The sequence below is a fragment of the Podarcis filfolensis genome (genome assembly GCF_964270895.1).
Source record: "Podarcis filfolensis genome assembly, chromosome: 10".
Classification (NCBI taxonomy): domain Eukaryota; kingdom Metazoa; phylum Chordata; class Lepidosauria; order Squamata; family Lacertidae; genus Podarcis; species Podarcis filfolensis.
Genome location: NC_139612.1, coordinates 58595074 through 58612148, shown reverse-complemented (window position 1 = coordinate 58612148; position 17075 = coordinate 58595074). Strand labels below are relative to the sequence as shown.

Here is a 17075-nt window from a genome sequence, read left to right as displayed (position 1 = left end):
ATGGCAGCACAGAAAGAATATTTTGAGAGCTGGGATTTTATGCTGACCCTTTCATTGTCAAAACTTGAGTGCTAGGGAATGTGGTTTTGATAAAATACTGAGATGAAAGGTTAAGATCTAAAAAATTGATCCTGTATTCCTAATCCCTTTTCTTTCTAGTTGCAGTTCTCTGTTTCAGAATTTAAAGGGAAGCCATTACCAGCAGCCAGAGTGTTAATATTGGTGTTAGAGGAAAAGTGGGTGGAATAACAGATGCAACTCCTGTGGCTCGAACACAGCTACCGTACTACAGAAAAATCAAAAGTTTTATACCACCACCCCTCCATCCAGACAAGCAAAAAGCATCATGTGACACTTTCCAGACTGGCAAAAGCAGTAGTGGGCATGTATGGGGCGGGGGTTAGAGCCCGAAAAGAGCCGTGTGTGTCAGATGGGGAGCTGTGCATGGCCATATTCAATCCTCAGGCCCACCAGCTTTCCCACACCCGCACTAAACTGAAGGAAATACCACACATCTTTTCTTCAAAACTGACTTTATTAAAGTGCAACTGAGGGCTAGGGGCATGGGTCTTACAACAAAGCGCCATCAGCAGAGGAAAAATAAACATACCCCTTCAATTTATAAACAGTAGATGAGGGAGCTGGTAACTCCTTTTTAACACTGGAAATAGCAAGTTTTTTTAATTCATCAAATGGCACAAAAGGCTTCAGTAATTTTGAAAATGCTGTACTTGCATAAGGATTTAGAAAAATACAGTTCCTTGAACACTTAACTGATTTGCATGTCACATCAGTATTTCAGAATGCAAATTTGCTTATTATTGAAAATCAACCAATTATTTTAGGAATTCACTAGAAGCAAACACAATTTTTTTCTAAAACCTCTAGTCATAACTCAAATCCTCTATGCTTTTGTATGAACAGGATTGAAATAGGCTTCTAACCCATATGCTGATGAGTTGCTTTTACAGTTTTGGAGCTCTACAGAGGGGATAAATTGTGGTTTGTTATATAGCCTTTCGTTTATCTCATCTCTTTTGCTCTCACAATCAAAATCCATAATCTTTTAGAGTGCAACCAAGCTTCAATCTCTTCCAACATAACTTAAAGCATTATCAGAGGTAAAATAGGTTCTACTTAATGAGCAATGTCTGAAAGTCTGCATTGGTTTGTAACAGTTTATACTGCTAGGACACTTCCTAGACAAAATTTGCTTTAAGTCCTCATAATCAGTAGTTAGAGGGCATCACTTAAGGAATAACAATGCAATCAAACTCAGCTTTCTAGCTGTGGAAATAAAGAGTTCTGGGGGTTGATATATGAAGTATTACAAGTCAAACCCACACAAACCTGCTTTTCTTTAACCACAAATTAAGAGAAGTACTGCAGCAGCTGCAGGAATAGCCTCCCCCCTGTTGCAACTAGCTTCTGGGAAACATAGTTTTTTCCAGTAGCTACTGCAGTTTTAGTATGCAGCATATCAAACATGTCTCCCTGAAGCTTCCCATCTGCTGCCAAACAAGATTGCTACAGCACCAGAAATCAGTGCAGGAGTGGTGAGAGTGTTAGGGAATCAATTTTAGATTTACTGAGATAAAAGCCCAGCTACTTCCTGCTTTTGTTTTGTTCTTAAATAAGTAGCTGGGCTTATTTCAGCAACTCTAATACAAGCCACAGGGAGCAACACACCTATCACCCCTAAGAGAGGTGGCCAAATTAGACTTAAGCTGCTGCTTCTTGCCTTGTTGCTTGCCTGGACAGGAAAGAGGTTTTCAATGGCAACCACCTGCCCATTGGATTTTTTTTTTGGGGGGGGGGGAGGCTGAGAGAGGATGGCAGCCACACTGTTGTCTGAATGTGCATTTGTGGCTTGGTTTGTATGGTACAGCAGTGGCGTAGCGTGGGGGTGCAGGGGGGGCCGGCCGCACCGGGCACAACATCTGGGGGTTAGGGTTAGGGGGCGCAAATTACTTGCCTTGCCCCAGGTGCTGACAACCCACGCTACGCCACTGTGGTACAGTCTAATAATTTTAGGTGTTCCAATGCAGAATTGTAGACCACCCTGCTCATAGATCGTACAGTATATAAATGGGTACCTCTAGGTGACACAATTTCACATGCAATACATTTCTAAAAGTCCACCTATATGCATGTTACTGCTAACACAATAACACATATGTTCATGATTTCTCCTAAATATTTTATTGTTTGCAGCTCCAAAAACCATATAGACTCCAGCCTGTTGCCTGTGCTATATGAACATTAACCCTGAGAAGTAGTTGCCAGAGTATAGAATGTTAGTTGTTAATTTATAAACAGACTAGCCCTTCTCTAGTGATGCTTCAAGAAAAGCTGTGAAGTAACACTGCTTCAAAGCATCCATCTCACTGCTAAAAACAGACATTCATCTGAACCAACTAAATAAATGTATGACTATATATCACAGAATAAGAGAAATTATAGTATGAGACACCTTTACCAAGTCCTATTTCATCTTGAAGCCCTAATATCTTCAGAAAAAGACTACCCCCCCACACACACTTATTTCAGAAATCTACAGAAAATAGAACAGATTATTACTGGTCAATGGTTGAAAGTGGCAGTTCACAGTTCTACACCCTTTAATCTTTCATCTAACGTTCTTTTTAGCATTTTGAAACTAGCGAAATTAACAGGTGAAGAATACCAATCTACAGTTGCCCATTGTCTCTCTTGCCCACCCCCGGGCCAAACACATGACCTTAGTATTGGAAAAAGAAAAACAGTACCGGTTTATCCTAATTAATTTGTAGTGCCTGCTAGAAAAATGAGAATTTGTATTGGCAATAGCCCTAGCAGATAAGGACGGGGCTTATTTCAAAGCATGCATAACTCATATTTAAGAGGGTATGTAGTGGAGAAAGAAGAGTTTTGCAAATATTCACGCAGAGGAAACAACATCCATTTCAAACCATCAAATTTATTGAGAGCTAAGACCATTCCCATCTATTATCAGTTGAATTGGTCTAATACTAGTGCATCTCTAAATACTGAGAACCCAAAATGGTACTATTGAGCTATATATTGTCTTGCAACAATGCTAATATCTAATGACATAGCAGCTATGATTTATTTTACCTTCCTCCAGCATGGGAGGTTTTTCCCCAAAGGCTTTTGGAGCTATAGCTCAAGAATACTCACTATTGGACAATAGGGCTACAAAATAGAAAGCAGGCAAATATAAAAAAGGAAAACTGTTAAAGCCCACTGGAATACACTGAGGCACTTTATTCTGGAAAATGGGTAACAAAGACAGCACTAGAAAAAAGCATTGGAAATTACCTAACCAGCAACTCCCAACCGCCATGGCAAAGTTCCCATCCTGCTGAATCAAAAAGCAAAAATTCCCATATGGTTAGAGGACACTTCACATACAACATTTGTAGGTGTGCATGTAATGTGGGAAGATAACCCCTTGTGTGCACAAACTATGTATTATACATGCATACTCACCAGGGAGGCAAGACTGGCAGTGGCTTCCTCTCAAATAGCCAACCGATAGTAAACCCAGGCTTTCTACCACAACGTGTGTAAGGATACTTCCTCCCAACTTCACAATCATTAGAGCCAAACCCTCATCAACTTGGCTACTGTGCTAAAACTACTGCTGACTGCAATTACTTTTGCCATCAGACATCCTGGATGCTCCAAACAATCAAGTGACCATTATAGTAAGATGGAAGACAGTTTTATGGTAAACAGGAATGCAGACTGTCATAGTGGCAACTATCACCCATTAAATGTAAATCAAAACTACACTGAATAAGGGCCTGCCCAGTGAAGTTTCAGGAGTAAATAGCAATTACAACAATATGAAATAAGTAATAATAAATTTGAGATTTTGAAAGGTGAATGGATTAAAGATGAAACTAGGCTAAAGCTCAAAGAGTCTTAAGAGTGTCTTTCACCTCCTTACTTTCCCTTTAAATTGCATCTAATTAAGAGCCTAGGGCTTACCGATTAGAAGGTCGGCGGTTCGAATCCCCACAACAGGATGAGCGCCCGTTGTTCGGTCCTAGTTCCTGCCTGCCTAGCAAGTCAAAGTGCAAGTAAATAGGTACCACTCCGGCGGGAAGGTAAACGGTGTTTCCGTGCGCTGCTCTGGTTTGCCAGAAGCGGCTTAGTCATGCTGGCCACACGACCCAGAAGCTGTCTGCGGACAAATGCCGGCTCCCTTGGCCTACAGAGCGAGATGAGCGCCGCAACCCCACAGTCGTCCACGACTGGACCTAACGGTCAGAGGTACCTTTACTTTTACTTGCATCACATACACTGAGACCTGTAGCAATTTGCTACATAGTCTGTCTATGAATTCTAGGAATGGCTATAGGATGCTTCCTGTGGCAAAAGAGCATATTCTATTTACTATCACACCCCTAAAATTAATTGAAATTTTTTGTTTGTTTGTTTGTTAAGAAGCAATTGAGCCTTAAGAATTTTTGCAACAAAAAAATTCAACACAGGTCATAATGAATAGGCCACATGTTGCCAAGACATTGCCTCCAAAATGTAACGTGTTAACACAAGCACTGGAGAAGAAGAAAATCACCACTACCACATGATGAGTATACATGTGTTAATTTGAGATGATGATTCTTTTATTTACAGAGATGTTCTGTATTTACTTATGGAGAAGTTCAGCCTACAAATGTGGTGAAGGGAATCTTAGGAATTTCCTGATCATCTGTTCTGCAGAGGGTAACTGGAAAAGGCAGCTATGGCAAGGAACTAGAGAAAACCACTACTCAACACTTTCACATTCCTAAATAGCACTATAGTAAAGAGGTACCTGATTGCCAGACAGGTAATCATATCCAATTAGTACACCAGGAGAGGGGGGGAGGGGTTCATTCGGCATCCTTTGGTTAGCAGAATAACGAGGGGGAAAGTTTGAATATGTCTACTATGGTGGAGCTTGGATATTTTAAAAAGTTTGAAAAAGGTCTTTTTTTTTAAACTTTTGATTTATACACATCTCAGCAGCCCAAACAAGCTGCAGCAATCGCTTGAAGGACATGAGAGCTTCCACTCCATAGAGCCAGCAAACACCAACGGAGTAATATTTAAATTTTGTTTCCATCACACACACAGCACCAAACACTGATAAGACATATCTTATTTCATTCCTCTTGGGTAGAAATCATACCTGGCTGGATTAAAAATAAACTTTCCACAGGTAGCTATTATCTGGCAAGTTTACGTGACTTACTGGCTTTCAGGTCACCATTCACTCTACAGCCAAAACCAGGCAAACAACTGGGAGGGACAGAACAATGCTGCTTCGGTTGAATTACGTGACTTCATTTCTTTGAAGACCTTGTGCTTGGCTTTTTATCAGTGGTCAAGGTCAATTTAAGGCTAAGCGTCTTTCACTCTTGAATTTGTGCAAACACAACAGGGAAAAGATGTCCAAAGCAGGTGCTTATATTTTGACTTTGCAAGTGATGCCAGTTCAGCTTACAACTGCTGAACATTTCTCCTTTTTATTCATCAGAATGATAAAAGGGTCTCTTTGATAACTAAACAGATATAAAAAACAGGATGCATTAAAAGGGCAAAGGGAGAGGGAAAACACAAAAGTAGCAGAGATCAGATACACATGAGGGATCAAAGAATATGTCTTCCCACCAAACTCTTATAATTTCATCCCTGCATGGGAGACTATTGCTTTACCCACCCAACATTAAAGAGCTTTAAGAATTTCATTAAATATATATGAGGGGGTAGAAAAGGTATAAAGCAAAGAGGTACAGTGGTACCTCGGGTTACAGACGCTTCAGGTTACAGACTCCGATAACCCAGAAATAGTACCTCAGGTTAAGAACTTTGCTTTAGGATGAGAACAGAAATCGCGCAGCAGCGGCACAGCGGCAGCGGGAGGCCCCATTAGCTAAAGTGGTACCTCAGGTTAAGAACAGTTTCAGGTTAAGAATGGACCTCCAGAAAGAAAGAAGTTCTTAACCCGAGGTACCACTGTATTGAAGAAGCACTAACCCACTGGGGTTTAAAAGAGATCTGGGAGGTCAAGAGGAGCTGTGCAATACCTGAGGAAGCCGAGACAAAAGAGCTACCAACCTCATGCTACACTGAGCCTCTCATTCAAGAGGTTAAAGGGGAACCAAGAAGCTGCAAGAGCAGCTTATGGAAGGGAAATCTCCAGGGATAACAACAAACTTTCCTTTTCCCCTGGAATGTTCTGTGCCGGTTTCCAGTGTATAAGCATCCCCATTTCTCAGTTATACATACATATTAAATGTGCAGGGGTTATCAAAATGACACCCCTATATGTTAAACAGGAAGATCCGATACCAGTCCACTAAAAACATGATTGTCCCCAGGCTTAGCTTTATAGTGTACCCTTGCCCCATCACCCTTTTTGCTACATGAATTTCCCATTAACAGCAGGCACCACAACCCTCAGCCAATGCAACTAAGTGTAGATTCAGGCGCTACCTCCTTGAGGAGAGGCATTCACTACTTCTTCCTCAATGCTAGTGCTACACCTACTGCCACAGCTAGGATGGCCACTGCAGCTGCCCCACCATATAGTAGAATTGATTTGCCTTCTGGTAAGAGGATGGGTTTCTCCTCCCCAGCAGGAGTCTTCTCTTCCTTTTCTTCAGAATAGCTTCCCTTTCTGGCCTTTATTTCTTCTTCTGGGGGCAGTATTCTTTCAGGTTTGGGGGTAGCTTTTTCTTCTGACTGAGTTAATTGCTGGACAGGTTTACTCAAGGCTGGAGCTTCAGGTTCTGGCAGCAGCACCTCTTTCCCCTCTTTCTGGTGTTCCTTATGTGAAGGTGCAGAGGGGCCTGGCTTTTTAAGAGACACAATTTCAGCTTCTGGCTCCAGCAATGCAGTTGGAGGTTCTGGGGAAGCAGACTTTGCAGGGTCAGCCTGCAGGACCACTTCTGACACCACTGTTTCCTCAACCCCCTCTGGTATCTCCTCCTTTTCAACATGAACAATATCAGAGTTTGAAGAGTTATTTTCACTCCTTTCTTCCCCACCTCCATTGCTGTCCAAACTCTTCACTTCTTCAGGATCCATAGCCACTTGCTGCCAAGACTCAGGCCCCAACGAGACAGGTAAGCTCTCAGTATGCCAACTCTGACTAGCTGACAAAGAAACTGGCAAGCTCTCCGACTGCCAAGATGTTGTCACTGTAGGTGACTCAGGAGGGCTCACCTGGCCTGAGTTGTCACTAGTTAGGATGTAGATGTCATTGCTATCTTCGGCAATTATTCCGTGGTACTCCTCTTCTTCAGAATCCAAACTAAAAACAGTACCCTAGAAGAAAAATGCACATAATCAACAAAGTTAGCAGCACTTAATTTTACATGATACAACCACATTACAGAAGAATGGTAGCCTTAATTCAGAACGACCCAGAGAACGTATAATTGCTACATATAGTTGAACAGCCAATGGATACAACAGGTTTCCATCAGAGTGCAGTTGCATGCAATTATTGCGGGGGGCGGGGAGGCAACAAAACTTTAATACTTAAAGAGGTTTGCATATTGTCAAAACTAAGTATTGAACAGTAATTGTCTTCTGTCTGGTTTGAGACAAAAGTATTGTACTTGGATATGGGAAAGAGACCTGGATTCAGTTCTCTACTATTATGAAATTCTATGTGTGTGCATGCACACAAAAGTCAGGATCACTCACCCTAACCTATTTCACAGGACTGTTATGAGCATAACACATGAATCTGATGTACATTATTTCACAATACACATGCAGTCAATCGGAAGCTGTGCCTTGGCTCCCGAACGTTTTGGAAGTTGAACGGACTTCCAGGACGGATTCCGTTTGACTTCCGAAGTACAACTGTAGTTCTGTAGCAATCTCTCACATCCTCTATGGTGAGTGTTGATTCTATTAGGAAAGTGCCTCAACTGAAATTGTACTACATAGGAGTTACTTTTTTATTTCTAGAAATCTATTCCTCAGGAGTCACCCATACACATATCACAATTTCTTCATAACTTATAAAAATTCAAAGCCTATTTGAATTAATTGAACTTTTTTTAAAAAAAAAAAACTGGTATCTGTATAGAGAGATAATGTTATAATACAAAGAATATTGAAGCATTGCTAACCAGAACCACTCAGGCATCCTTCAAGCAAAGCTCTCAGAGCTTCTGTTGATGGCTGCCTTTCACAACTATCCATCTGTGCTAATGGAATGTGGCACATGCAGAAAGCTGCATCAGGGGCTGGACTGCCGCCACACAGAAAGTAATTACTCAGTAAATCCCCATCCACCCTCTTTCCGTGCTGATCAAGCTGTCTCATGAGCTCAGGAGCTTTATGGTGAAGAGTACATGTTATTCTGCTATGAATTGTTCCCACTCCTCTGCCCTCTTCATAGCTCCAGGCTAGCTTGCACTATTCACCCTTGCTTCAGCACCAGAGTCATGTAAAACAAAAATCAGAACACAGAGCACTATAATGCAGACAGGCCCTCCCATCAGATGTTTGTGATATTCTAATCAAGAATGACCCTGCATCAGAAAACCAAAGGAATATTGAGAAGAGATCTGCACAGGTAGCAGCAAAGAAGTTTTGCCAACAAAGATATTTTAGTAGGTTTTTTTAAAAATAAAATAAAAACAAGTAGAGTATGTTTTAAAATAAATCAATACGAAGAAAGAATAAAAAATGTGTTAGGCACCAGAGGCCTAACTTCTGAAATATTAGTTCTAGAGAGTTGAGTTCAATTAATATTACTCCCAGTGTCATTCCGCTTATATTGTTTCATACAACTTAACCTTTTTGGCCCCGTATTTTACTTAATTGAGGACACAAAACTTGCCCAGAGAAGATCATTCTACAATTACTAAGTTTCTGCAAAAAAAATTGGCTAATTTTTGAAGACAGACACTCTGATGCAATTACCTAGGCAGTTTCATTAAATAATCTAGTATCTGAACTGAAAGATTATGCCCCAAGATGAATAACATTAAGCTGTGTATACTACAAATGAGAACATTGTAAGTTGCCTTATAACAAGTCAGATCATTGGGTCCATCTTTCTTAGTACTGTTGACACTGACTCGCTTTTACACGCAGAACATGTGCTCTACCACTGAGCTACAGCCCTTCCCCAACAATGAGTGAGGAATTCTCAGTTACATCTAGCCAGCAATACTACTCAAATAGATTTCTTAGCTTCATAAAGGAAAGTTGTTGTTACCTCCATTTCAGCACAAACTGCACCACAGGCTACAGAATCCTTTTATCTGTACCACATGATCCACAGAACAGGCTATTTTATGCCACTTGAGGTGTTATATTTAATCTTCGTACATCAACAGTGCTGTTCTCATCTGAAGGTCACACAAAGGTCTTCAGAGTGCAGTTTAACAGCTTTCAAATGTGCCAGGAATTAGTAGTTAAAAAAGAAATAATGGAAAAGATAGAGCCATGGAATATTAAGTAGCAATGAAGGAAAATACATCTTAGACAATCTCAAATTTGAGAGTGCAGGCTCCTGAAGAGGTTGGCTTTCCAGGCTTGGGGGTGGTGGAGAGAAGAATAGGTTAAGAGGCTGCTCCCCTAGGTGTCAGCTGAAGGAGTAGGAACAACCTCAATAAGAGGGAGAAATAGACACTATGGAAGGGGTTGAGACACAGAAGAGTGTAAGTGTGTGGGATAGCAGGCACCGAGGAAGGTGGGTGAAGCTGTCTCTAGTATGCAGTGAAGCAAGAGAGTGCTGAAGGTTACGGAGTCTTCTCTAAGCCCAACTTTATTTTGTCCTAATAGGATTCTTATGCTTTTCATTCACTGTCCTGAGACTTTGGACATAGGAACAGGTTACAAATATAAACAAATTTAAACTGCATATGCAGGATCCCAATGATTTGTTTTAGTATTTCAAAACAGTCAAGAGTAAAAATGCTAAGTATCAGGTAGATCTAAAATTAATCAGTCACGCTACCCATGCTGCTAAAAACAAACACTTGCTCATTTCACTTAGAAAAGCATACAAAAAGACACAGGAACTCTCCTTCCAGGAGCAGTTAGTCTGTACAAGCAACACTAACCTATTAAATAGGACCTCCCCTTGTCAAATACAGTGTTATGTACTACATATTACAGTCCACAATATTCCATTTTCAAGCAGAGAGGAGAAACTAAGTCAAGAGGTAAGCCATCTAAAACAGGAATTGTTATCGGATACTGAAATCTGCAGTAGACTCCTTTATAAAAGTCAATAATGTCTCACAAGCCTACAAATCTCCAGCTAGCATTTATTGATATATCCCTTCCAGCAATTATTATTTTTAAATTACACCATCCATTATGTTATCCTGGATTCCATTATCTCACTTCTATAAGCAAGTGAAGTCTGAATAAAGGTACATTCTTTTACTCTCTTACAAAACGCACTCTCCAACAAAGCATGCTGCTATTTTAATACATTGCCTAAAGATTTCTCCCTTGTCATCCAGAGTCAAATCTTGGAATAAAGAACCAGACAATTTTGTTTTTTCACTGAAAGTATGCCACTATTAATAGTCTGAAGAGCAAGATGCTTAGAGGTTTTACTACACTGAAGCAGAATATAAATTTTGTTAAGCAAACAAACCTTGGTGCAAGATCCTGGTTGTCTTTCTAATAAGAATGAAATTATCAAGTTCAAAACGGAAAAGAAGTTTGTTCTTATACCACTACCATCAGAGTATAAAACACAGCTACTTACCAGCAACTTCAGTTTTAGAAACTGAACGACTACTTTACACTTCTAAAGACAACAACAATGCCAAGACTGAAAATAAAACCCAGAGTCAAGCACTAGGGGAAGTAGCCTGCTTTCCATATCATTCTATAAACTCAATCACAATCGCAATGGCAAGGAAAGCAATACTTTAGACTTTAATTGTGCATTGCAGCTTCTAGTTCGCTTTTTACAAGTCAAATGGATGTGCAAGTTTCCAAAGGCACTTAATTATACTTTCATGCAGAGATTATTAAAGCAGAGCAAGCCACAAGCATGTAAACTGGTAACAAAGCAGAATAACAACTTTTAAGCAAAAATAGTTAGTCATCTCTATTCTTCTCAGATCTCCCACAAGTCCTTTTCAATGTGGATGAAACACTGGAAATTAGGACAAGGTTGACACTTTTAAAGCATAATTATACTACTTCAGTAGTAAAGTCTTACCCAAACTGACTGTTCTTACTCTGCACTTTTCCAAGAGAAGTTTCTGATGCAGCAGACACAGCAAACAGAGGGAGAGTGAACAGAGAAAGGGGAGGGAGTATGCGCACTGCACATCAATTTGTTTGTGCCCTAATACAGCTTCAGGGCAAGCTGTAGAGCTAAGCTGCTGCCAAATTAGAATGAACGTTTTTTGTTTTGACCCAGTGGAAAACATGGAACCTTTCTGTGACTCTTCTGGTTTCCATCAACAATGTCTAGAGAGCAAGCTATGTCTACAAAAATGCTCAGAGCTAGATCTCTGCCTCTTATGATTAAAGAAGTACACTGCTACCTTGAAAATGAATTCAAAGCAAACCAATCTACTGCCTTACAAGAAGAGAAGTAAAGCAAAAGTATATATTCTGCATTGTTCTTATAATCCTTTTCAAGTTCAGTAACCAACAACATTGCATGACTCTGCAAAACTTTATGAGAACTTAGAAACTGCAACTGCATTTTGATTCTTCCTGATATTGAAATTACTACAAAAGCAGACTTAATGCAGATTTCACTGAAGAACGTTACTCGTTACTCACTGCTCACACTCAAAATGTGTGCAACACAACTTCTCATTAGAAAAGGAAAAGCAACATAGAAAAAATGTCTGGAAACCATCAGAACAATGAAAAGGAGGACATTACCTTTTTAAATGTGCTACATTTAACTTTTATAGTCTTGCAGCATAATCCTATGCAGGTCTATTTAGAAACAAGCCCAGCTGAGTTCTATGGGACTTATTCCCAGAACCAATCTTCTTCTTAAAGGTTGCCATTTCTGCAAAAATCCTCCAAATATCAGGAAATCTACTCTTGACTGACGTTCCATTACACAATGATGGCACTGGGTGATGAATCCAATATTAAGTTTCTATATATTCAGTTTGTAGTATCTTATTGCTCCAAGTGTGTTCCATGTTGCATGACTATTTTTTACTTCAGTCTAATTATTTTCCTAGTCTACAAAATAGCTCATTCGGTCTGGATTATTTCCACTTACTAAAGCTCCTGAGGTTGTACCGTTTTTGCCACTGCTTCCTCTGTAGAAAGACCTGATGTTTTCACAAAGCTCTAAATCTATAGAAAGACTATTTGTGACTTTCGTGCAAGGAATTGGGAGACCCTCATGACATACTCTTTAATGACTAATGGAACACAGACAGTTAAGACACTCTTAACTAATCCATTCCTTGCCTCTGCTGGAGTAGATGAATATTTAAGTGATTTTAGTCTTTAAACAGCTTTTAAGCTATCTCCTACCCCCCAATACACATTGTTGTTTCTTCTTCCTTGGACAGGTTCACCATGACTGGAAATTTAGGAGGTCTAGCTGAACCTTACACATTGGGATTAAGCAGCTCAGGGGCAGTACCACAGCTAATTCTCCAATTCTGCTGTACTACCATTAGTGAAGACCAGCAAGAACATTTGCTGTGCATTCTGAGCTTCCAAACAGAGCAATTAATTTGAAGTTTCCCTATTCAAGTATTTAAACACGACCAAAAAGCATTGCTTAATGGTAGTACCATGTTTCAGGAAAACTTGAAATACTGCAGTCTCAGTTTCTTAAAACACAAATTTGTTAAACCAAATCAAAATAAGACTAGGTACCAGCCACAAAACTGAACCTTGTGCATAATGACATGAAGATCAAGATCAAAATACCCAAGATCTTACTCTTAACCACAGAGTAGTTAATCATGGCAACTTTTATTCAGTTTAAAAATTATCACCATTTCAATTCTTTCTTCACCTTTCCTGCACCATTTCAAAAATAGCTCTGCCCTGTTGGTTATGCAGCTTCTGTCAGTCCAATTTTATGCCTGGCTAGAGGTGAATAGATAAGTGCATGGTTCATGGAACTGCCAAGTCAACTACAAACAGTCACACAGTGAACATTCCCTCCCTCTTAGACACAGCTAGGCTGCTGTGTGTTTTCAGAAGCAACTATGCATTGTGACACGCATGTTTATGAAAGGCTTTACAGAAGTCGTTGAGGTATGGAACACAGTCTTCTGAGGGTACCAAAACATCAAAAGAAACAGGAGGGCACAATGCAAGAAGTTATCTACTGGCCAAAAACAAAAAATCTAAGACATTTCATTAAATCAAGGCCCAAAGCATAACCAGATGTAGGAGTCATTGTTTATTCTGCAGGAAGTGGAAGTCATAAAGGCATAATCTAAACACCAGCTCTTGCACCAGGCAAATATGCAATTTGTACAGTCAAGAAACATATTTATTCTTATGAGAAAATAAGGGCACAAAGGAGATGAGGGCGAGGGGAAAGCCCCTGGTAAAACCACTGTTTGCACCCTCCTAGTACACTTTACAAAATCAAAATATGAAAAATATATAATTTTAAAGGTTATTAGTATGTTTTTGCTATTTAGATTTTCTAACCACTGAAAAGCTTTACTTTCAGAATAAAAACAACTTGGGAGTCATTTCACTAATCCCAGATTAATTCTGTTTAAATCTGGCAGTGTTCTATCTCCCAGAGAGGAATAATCTGTATGCTCACTGTGCTCCAGTTCAACTATCAAGTTGTAAGAAACAGATGGGAGGGAGGGGGCCTGGATATTCTTAGAGGGTTTCGTTGTACCTTCAAAACACAATTTTCAAATAGCACTTTAAGTAGAACCCATTTTTTCTTAACCCATTTCACACAGGAATCTAGAGAAATACAACTTAAAGCACTCTGAGAAATTCAATAAAATTAAAACAAGCTCAATCTAAATGCATAACCTGAATTTGTTCATGACTGTGAGGTAGCTCAAGTCTGCTGCCCCACGAAAACAGAACTAAACTCATATGAAGACCAATGCATTTTAATTAAGATCAATTTAAAAATAATGCTGTTACCTTTGTTCTTGTTCATTATCCTAAATAATATCTATATGTTCTGCTATGGACAAAAAAATCAACACTGCTTTCCTTTGAACAGTTAGTAAATCTTAAATACAGCTGTTGTACAGAGAGATGCACATATCTGTTCATCAACTCTGGAGGAAGATACAGTTGGACATTTAACTTCCTTACCCATCCACCTTGCTGGATGATATAGTCTGCAACATAGTCTTCCAGGTAGGTCACTCCAAAATTCAGCAGTGCCCCAAGTGGTTCTTTGCCCTGTCTTGTCAGTTCCATCAGGAATCGCTGAAGGATCACCAGAGGCACTAAAACCTTGGGAGTAAAGAGTGAAGAAAGGGTAGGCGAGGAAGAGACATGATCAGGCATTGCAGTAGTTTGGAAGAAAATCCTGCCACTGCGCCAAAGAGTGCTAAATACATTTATTGCGTAAGTACTTTAATTTTGCATGCATGGACATGAGATACAAGCATGGTGGGAGGGCAGCTTTGAAGGAGGCAACATTAAGCCCATATAAATATAAATATTAATAATCTTTTTCAAGTACTCAGTGAAGAAAGAGAATACATAGAACACAGAACCCTGGCCAAAAAGCAGATTAGTGAGTGGGTCAATCTAGTCTCAAGAATCAGGCAATGAGTTCTCAATTCATCATTCCCTACCTCTCACTATTTCTTGGGCAGGTAAATGAGTTACTGCTACTGTTGCAGGGTCTCCACTGTTTAAAATGAACAGGCAGTCAGGATGGTAACAGCAGTTTGAAAGGGAGGAGAATAATGGACCTAGGTATCCCTTCTTCAAGTGACCCAACGTAAAGTGGACTGGAAAGTTTTGCTGCTGTGCAACATTATAATCTTCAAACACTCCATACAACACCAAGAAAAACAATTTCAGTATCAGCTTCAAGGACTTTCAAATGCAAAGAATGCATTACTGGCAACAGGGTAACATTCTGTACCTTCTTTAACAGTGACTTTTCAATTAAATCACCACTATCTTATCAAATTTCTGGAATTACCAAGCGATACCACTCTCTATTTTTGACTTTATCCCAAAGAAGAGTCAATACTGAGTTATCTTCTCTTGCAAGATATTCCAATAGACTTGAAAAGAAATTAGCTAGCACCTAAAAGGGTATTTTTATGTGAATATCTATGATGAGAGAAAGTCAGTGCTGTCTTGGAGTCTTGAAGCTTCAACCCAGAGAGATCCACTTTACTCCAAATAAGCTCCCTAACATGAGTGGTAACTATGGCTCTCTCCCATAGGGCCACCAAGATACTAAGCCCTTTCATTATGGGCTTTTAGCAAGCATAGCACCAAGTGACAGTATCTTTTCCATTCAATCATAAAATAGAATTGGAACAATTAGTACCTGAAATAAATATCTGATGGGCTGAAAAGAATCTATTTGAAAACATTCATTAAAAACTAATTGATGTACTATATGTCTAACCCTTTAAGAACCTGGCAGCTTCTATGAGATTGAAACGTCTATGAGTGCTTCACAAGGAAAAAGATGGGCTTATTTCTGTTAACAGAAAACTGGATACAACTGGCTCCTTCTGTGCTATGCATTTAGAGTGAAATAGTCATGCTTTGTTCTCTCTGAATGCATTTGGAATCCATGTCTTCAAGAAAGTTGTCATCCTGTATACATTTACATGGGTGTAACCCCCATAGAATATCCCAGGGCTGACTTCTATGGAAATACACACCATGTTGGACTGTAACCGTGACCTGAAGGATTATAGGGAGAGGAAGGAAACCACAGCAACACCACCAAATGCTTGGCAAAGGGATATCCATCTGGATATGGGACATGGATAAAGTTGTAAAAGTCTGTGCTGGGGTGGGAAGAAAAATGCTACTGAAAATGCAATTTGAGCACTAATAGAGATACACCGATCAGCCCCACTACTATACCAATGGAGAACCCTATCCCCTACAAAGGAAAGAATGAAAACCATCTGCATCTCTGCCTCCTCCTGCTCAGTCTGAGGTTTGTCTCTCACCCATACACCAAATTTCCTTTTCCTTAATGCAAAATGTCACGTTCAATTTCTGTTGTGGATGCTGTATAAAAGAATTATACAGTACTTACAAAAAATATAAATCATTCAGATAAAGTGCCTTCCTCACCTTCATCCTGTTCAGCAACAATAATTATTTCCCTTTCCCTTTGTCATTTGGACAAATTATATTTATACAAAAGAAGTTCAGAGCCACAAGAGCAGTTTCCTAGGCCAGGTTCCAAAGAACCGTAAACTAGTTCCATGAGTCCGAAAGTGCTTTCAGGCCCGATTTGTTTCCTTAAACAATAGCTCCCCATACCAAGTGACCTTATTTTGAAACTCAGGAGAGTTTGTAAGCTACTCTGATGTGTTACGGGTATCAGATGCTGAAAGTGAAAAATTCCACTGGACTAACACAACCCTTTCTGTGAGCCAAAGTATTTTTTTGGATTCCAGCTCTGGTATCAAAAAGTTGTAACTCAGTAGGAAAAGATTTTATCAGAATGAAGTGTTTTTTGTTGTTTTGAAAAAAGAGGAACATTTGCCACCTTCCAACTATAGCTGTTTTACTTCCTGTCAACCTAGAAGACACTCAATAAAAAAATCCAATCAACATTTGGTTTGCAAGAAAGCAAATGACATTTTTAGCTCCATGAAGGTAAGTTCACAACTTTTTAAGATTTCTCATGGTGACCTTTGTATTCTCCTTTAGTTTATCAGTTTAGAAACTGTATAGGATGAAAGGATTCTTAATTCTTTTCATTTCCCTTCAAAATCCTCTGTTAAAGGGCAGGTTTTCAAGAAAAATAGCCACTGGGTAAAAGTGGTAATTCCAATAAAGATTGTTTTCAACGCAACCTGTTTTGCAAGCTTTATCTGCATCAGCAATCATATTGTTAGAGTATGTAGTCAAAAAGATGTTACAGAAAAGTCTATAAATTG

At 39.5% G+C, this 17075-nt stretch overlaps 1 protein-coding gene and 1 long non-coding RNA gene across 6 annotated transcripts in view; both read right to left on the bottom strand.

Moving 5' to 3' along the window:
* Positions 1-516: 516 nt before the first annotated feature.
* On the bottom strand, positions 517-1882 carry LOC310743134. Its single transcript, XR_014538788.1, has 2 exons — positions 1366-1882; positions 517-1195 (listed from the first exon to the last, which is right to left on the bottom strand). It is a non-coding gene; the product is annotated as an uncharacterized lncRNA (long non-coding RNA).
* A 2573-nt stretch (positions 1883-4455) lies between these two features.
* BCL2L13 (BCL2 like 13) overlaps positions 4456-17075 on the bottom strand; it is a 32449-nt gene continuing 19829 nt past the window's right edge. For 4 of the 5 annotated variants that reach the window (XM_083572992.1, XM_083572993.1, XM_083572994.1 and 1 more), the window contains exons 6-7: positions 14290-14433; positions 4456-7326 (exon numbers count right to left, since the gene is read on the bottom strand). In XM_083572992.1, coding sequence (XP_083429118.1) covers positions 6514-7326; positions 14290-14433 — 957 coding nt within the window. In that variant the 3' untranslated portion in view covers positions 4456-6513. Of the gene's footprint in view, positions 7327-13380; positions 13853-14289; positions 14434-17075 lie in introns of those variants that run through there. The other variant, XM_083572996.1, reaches the window with a different exon arrangement.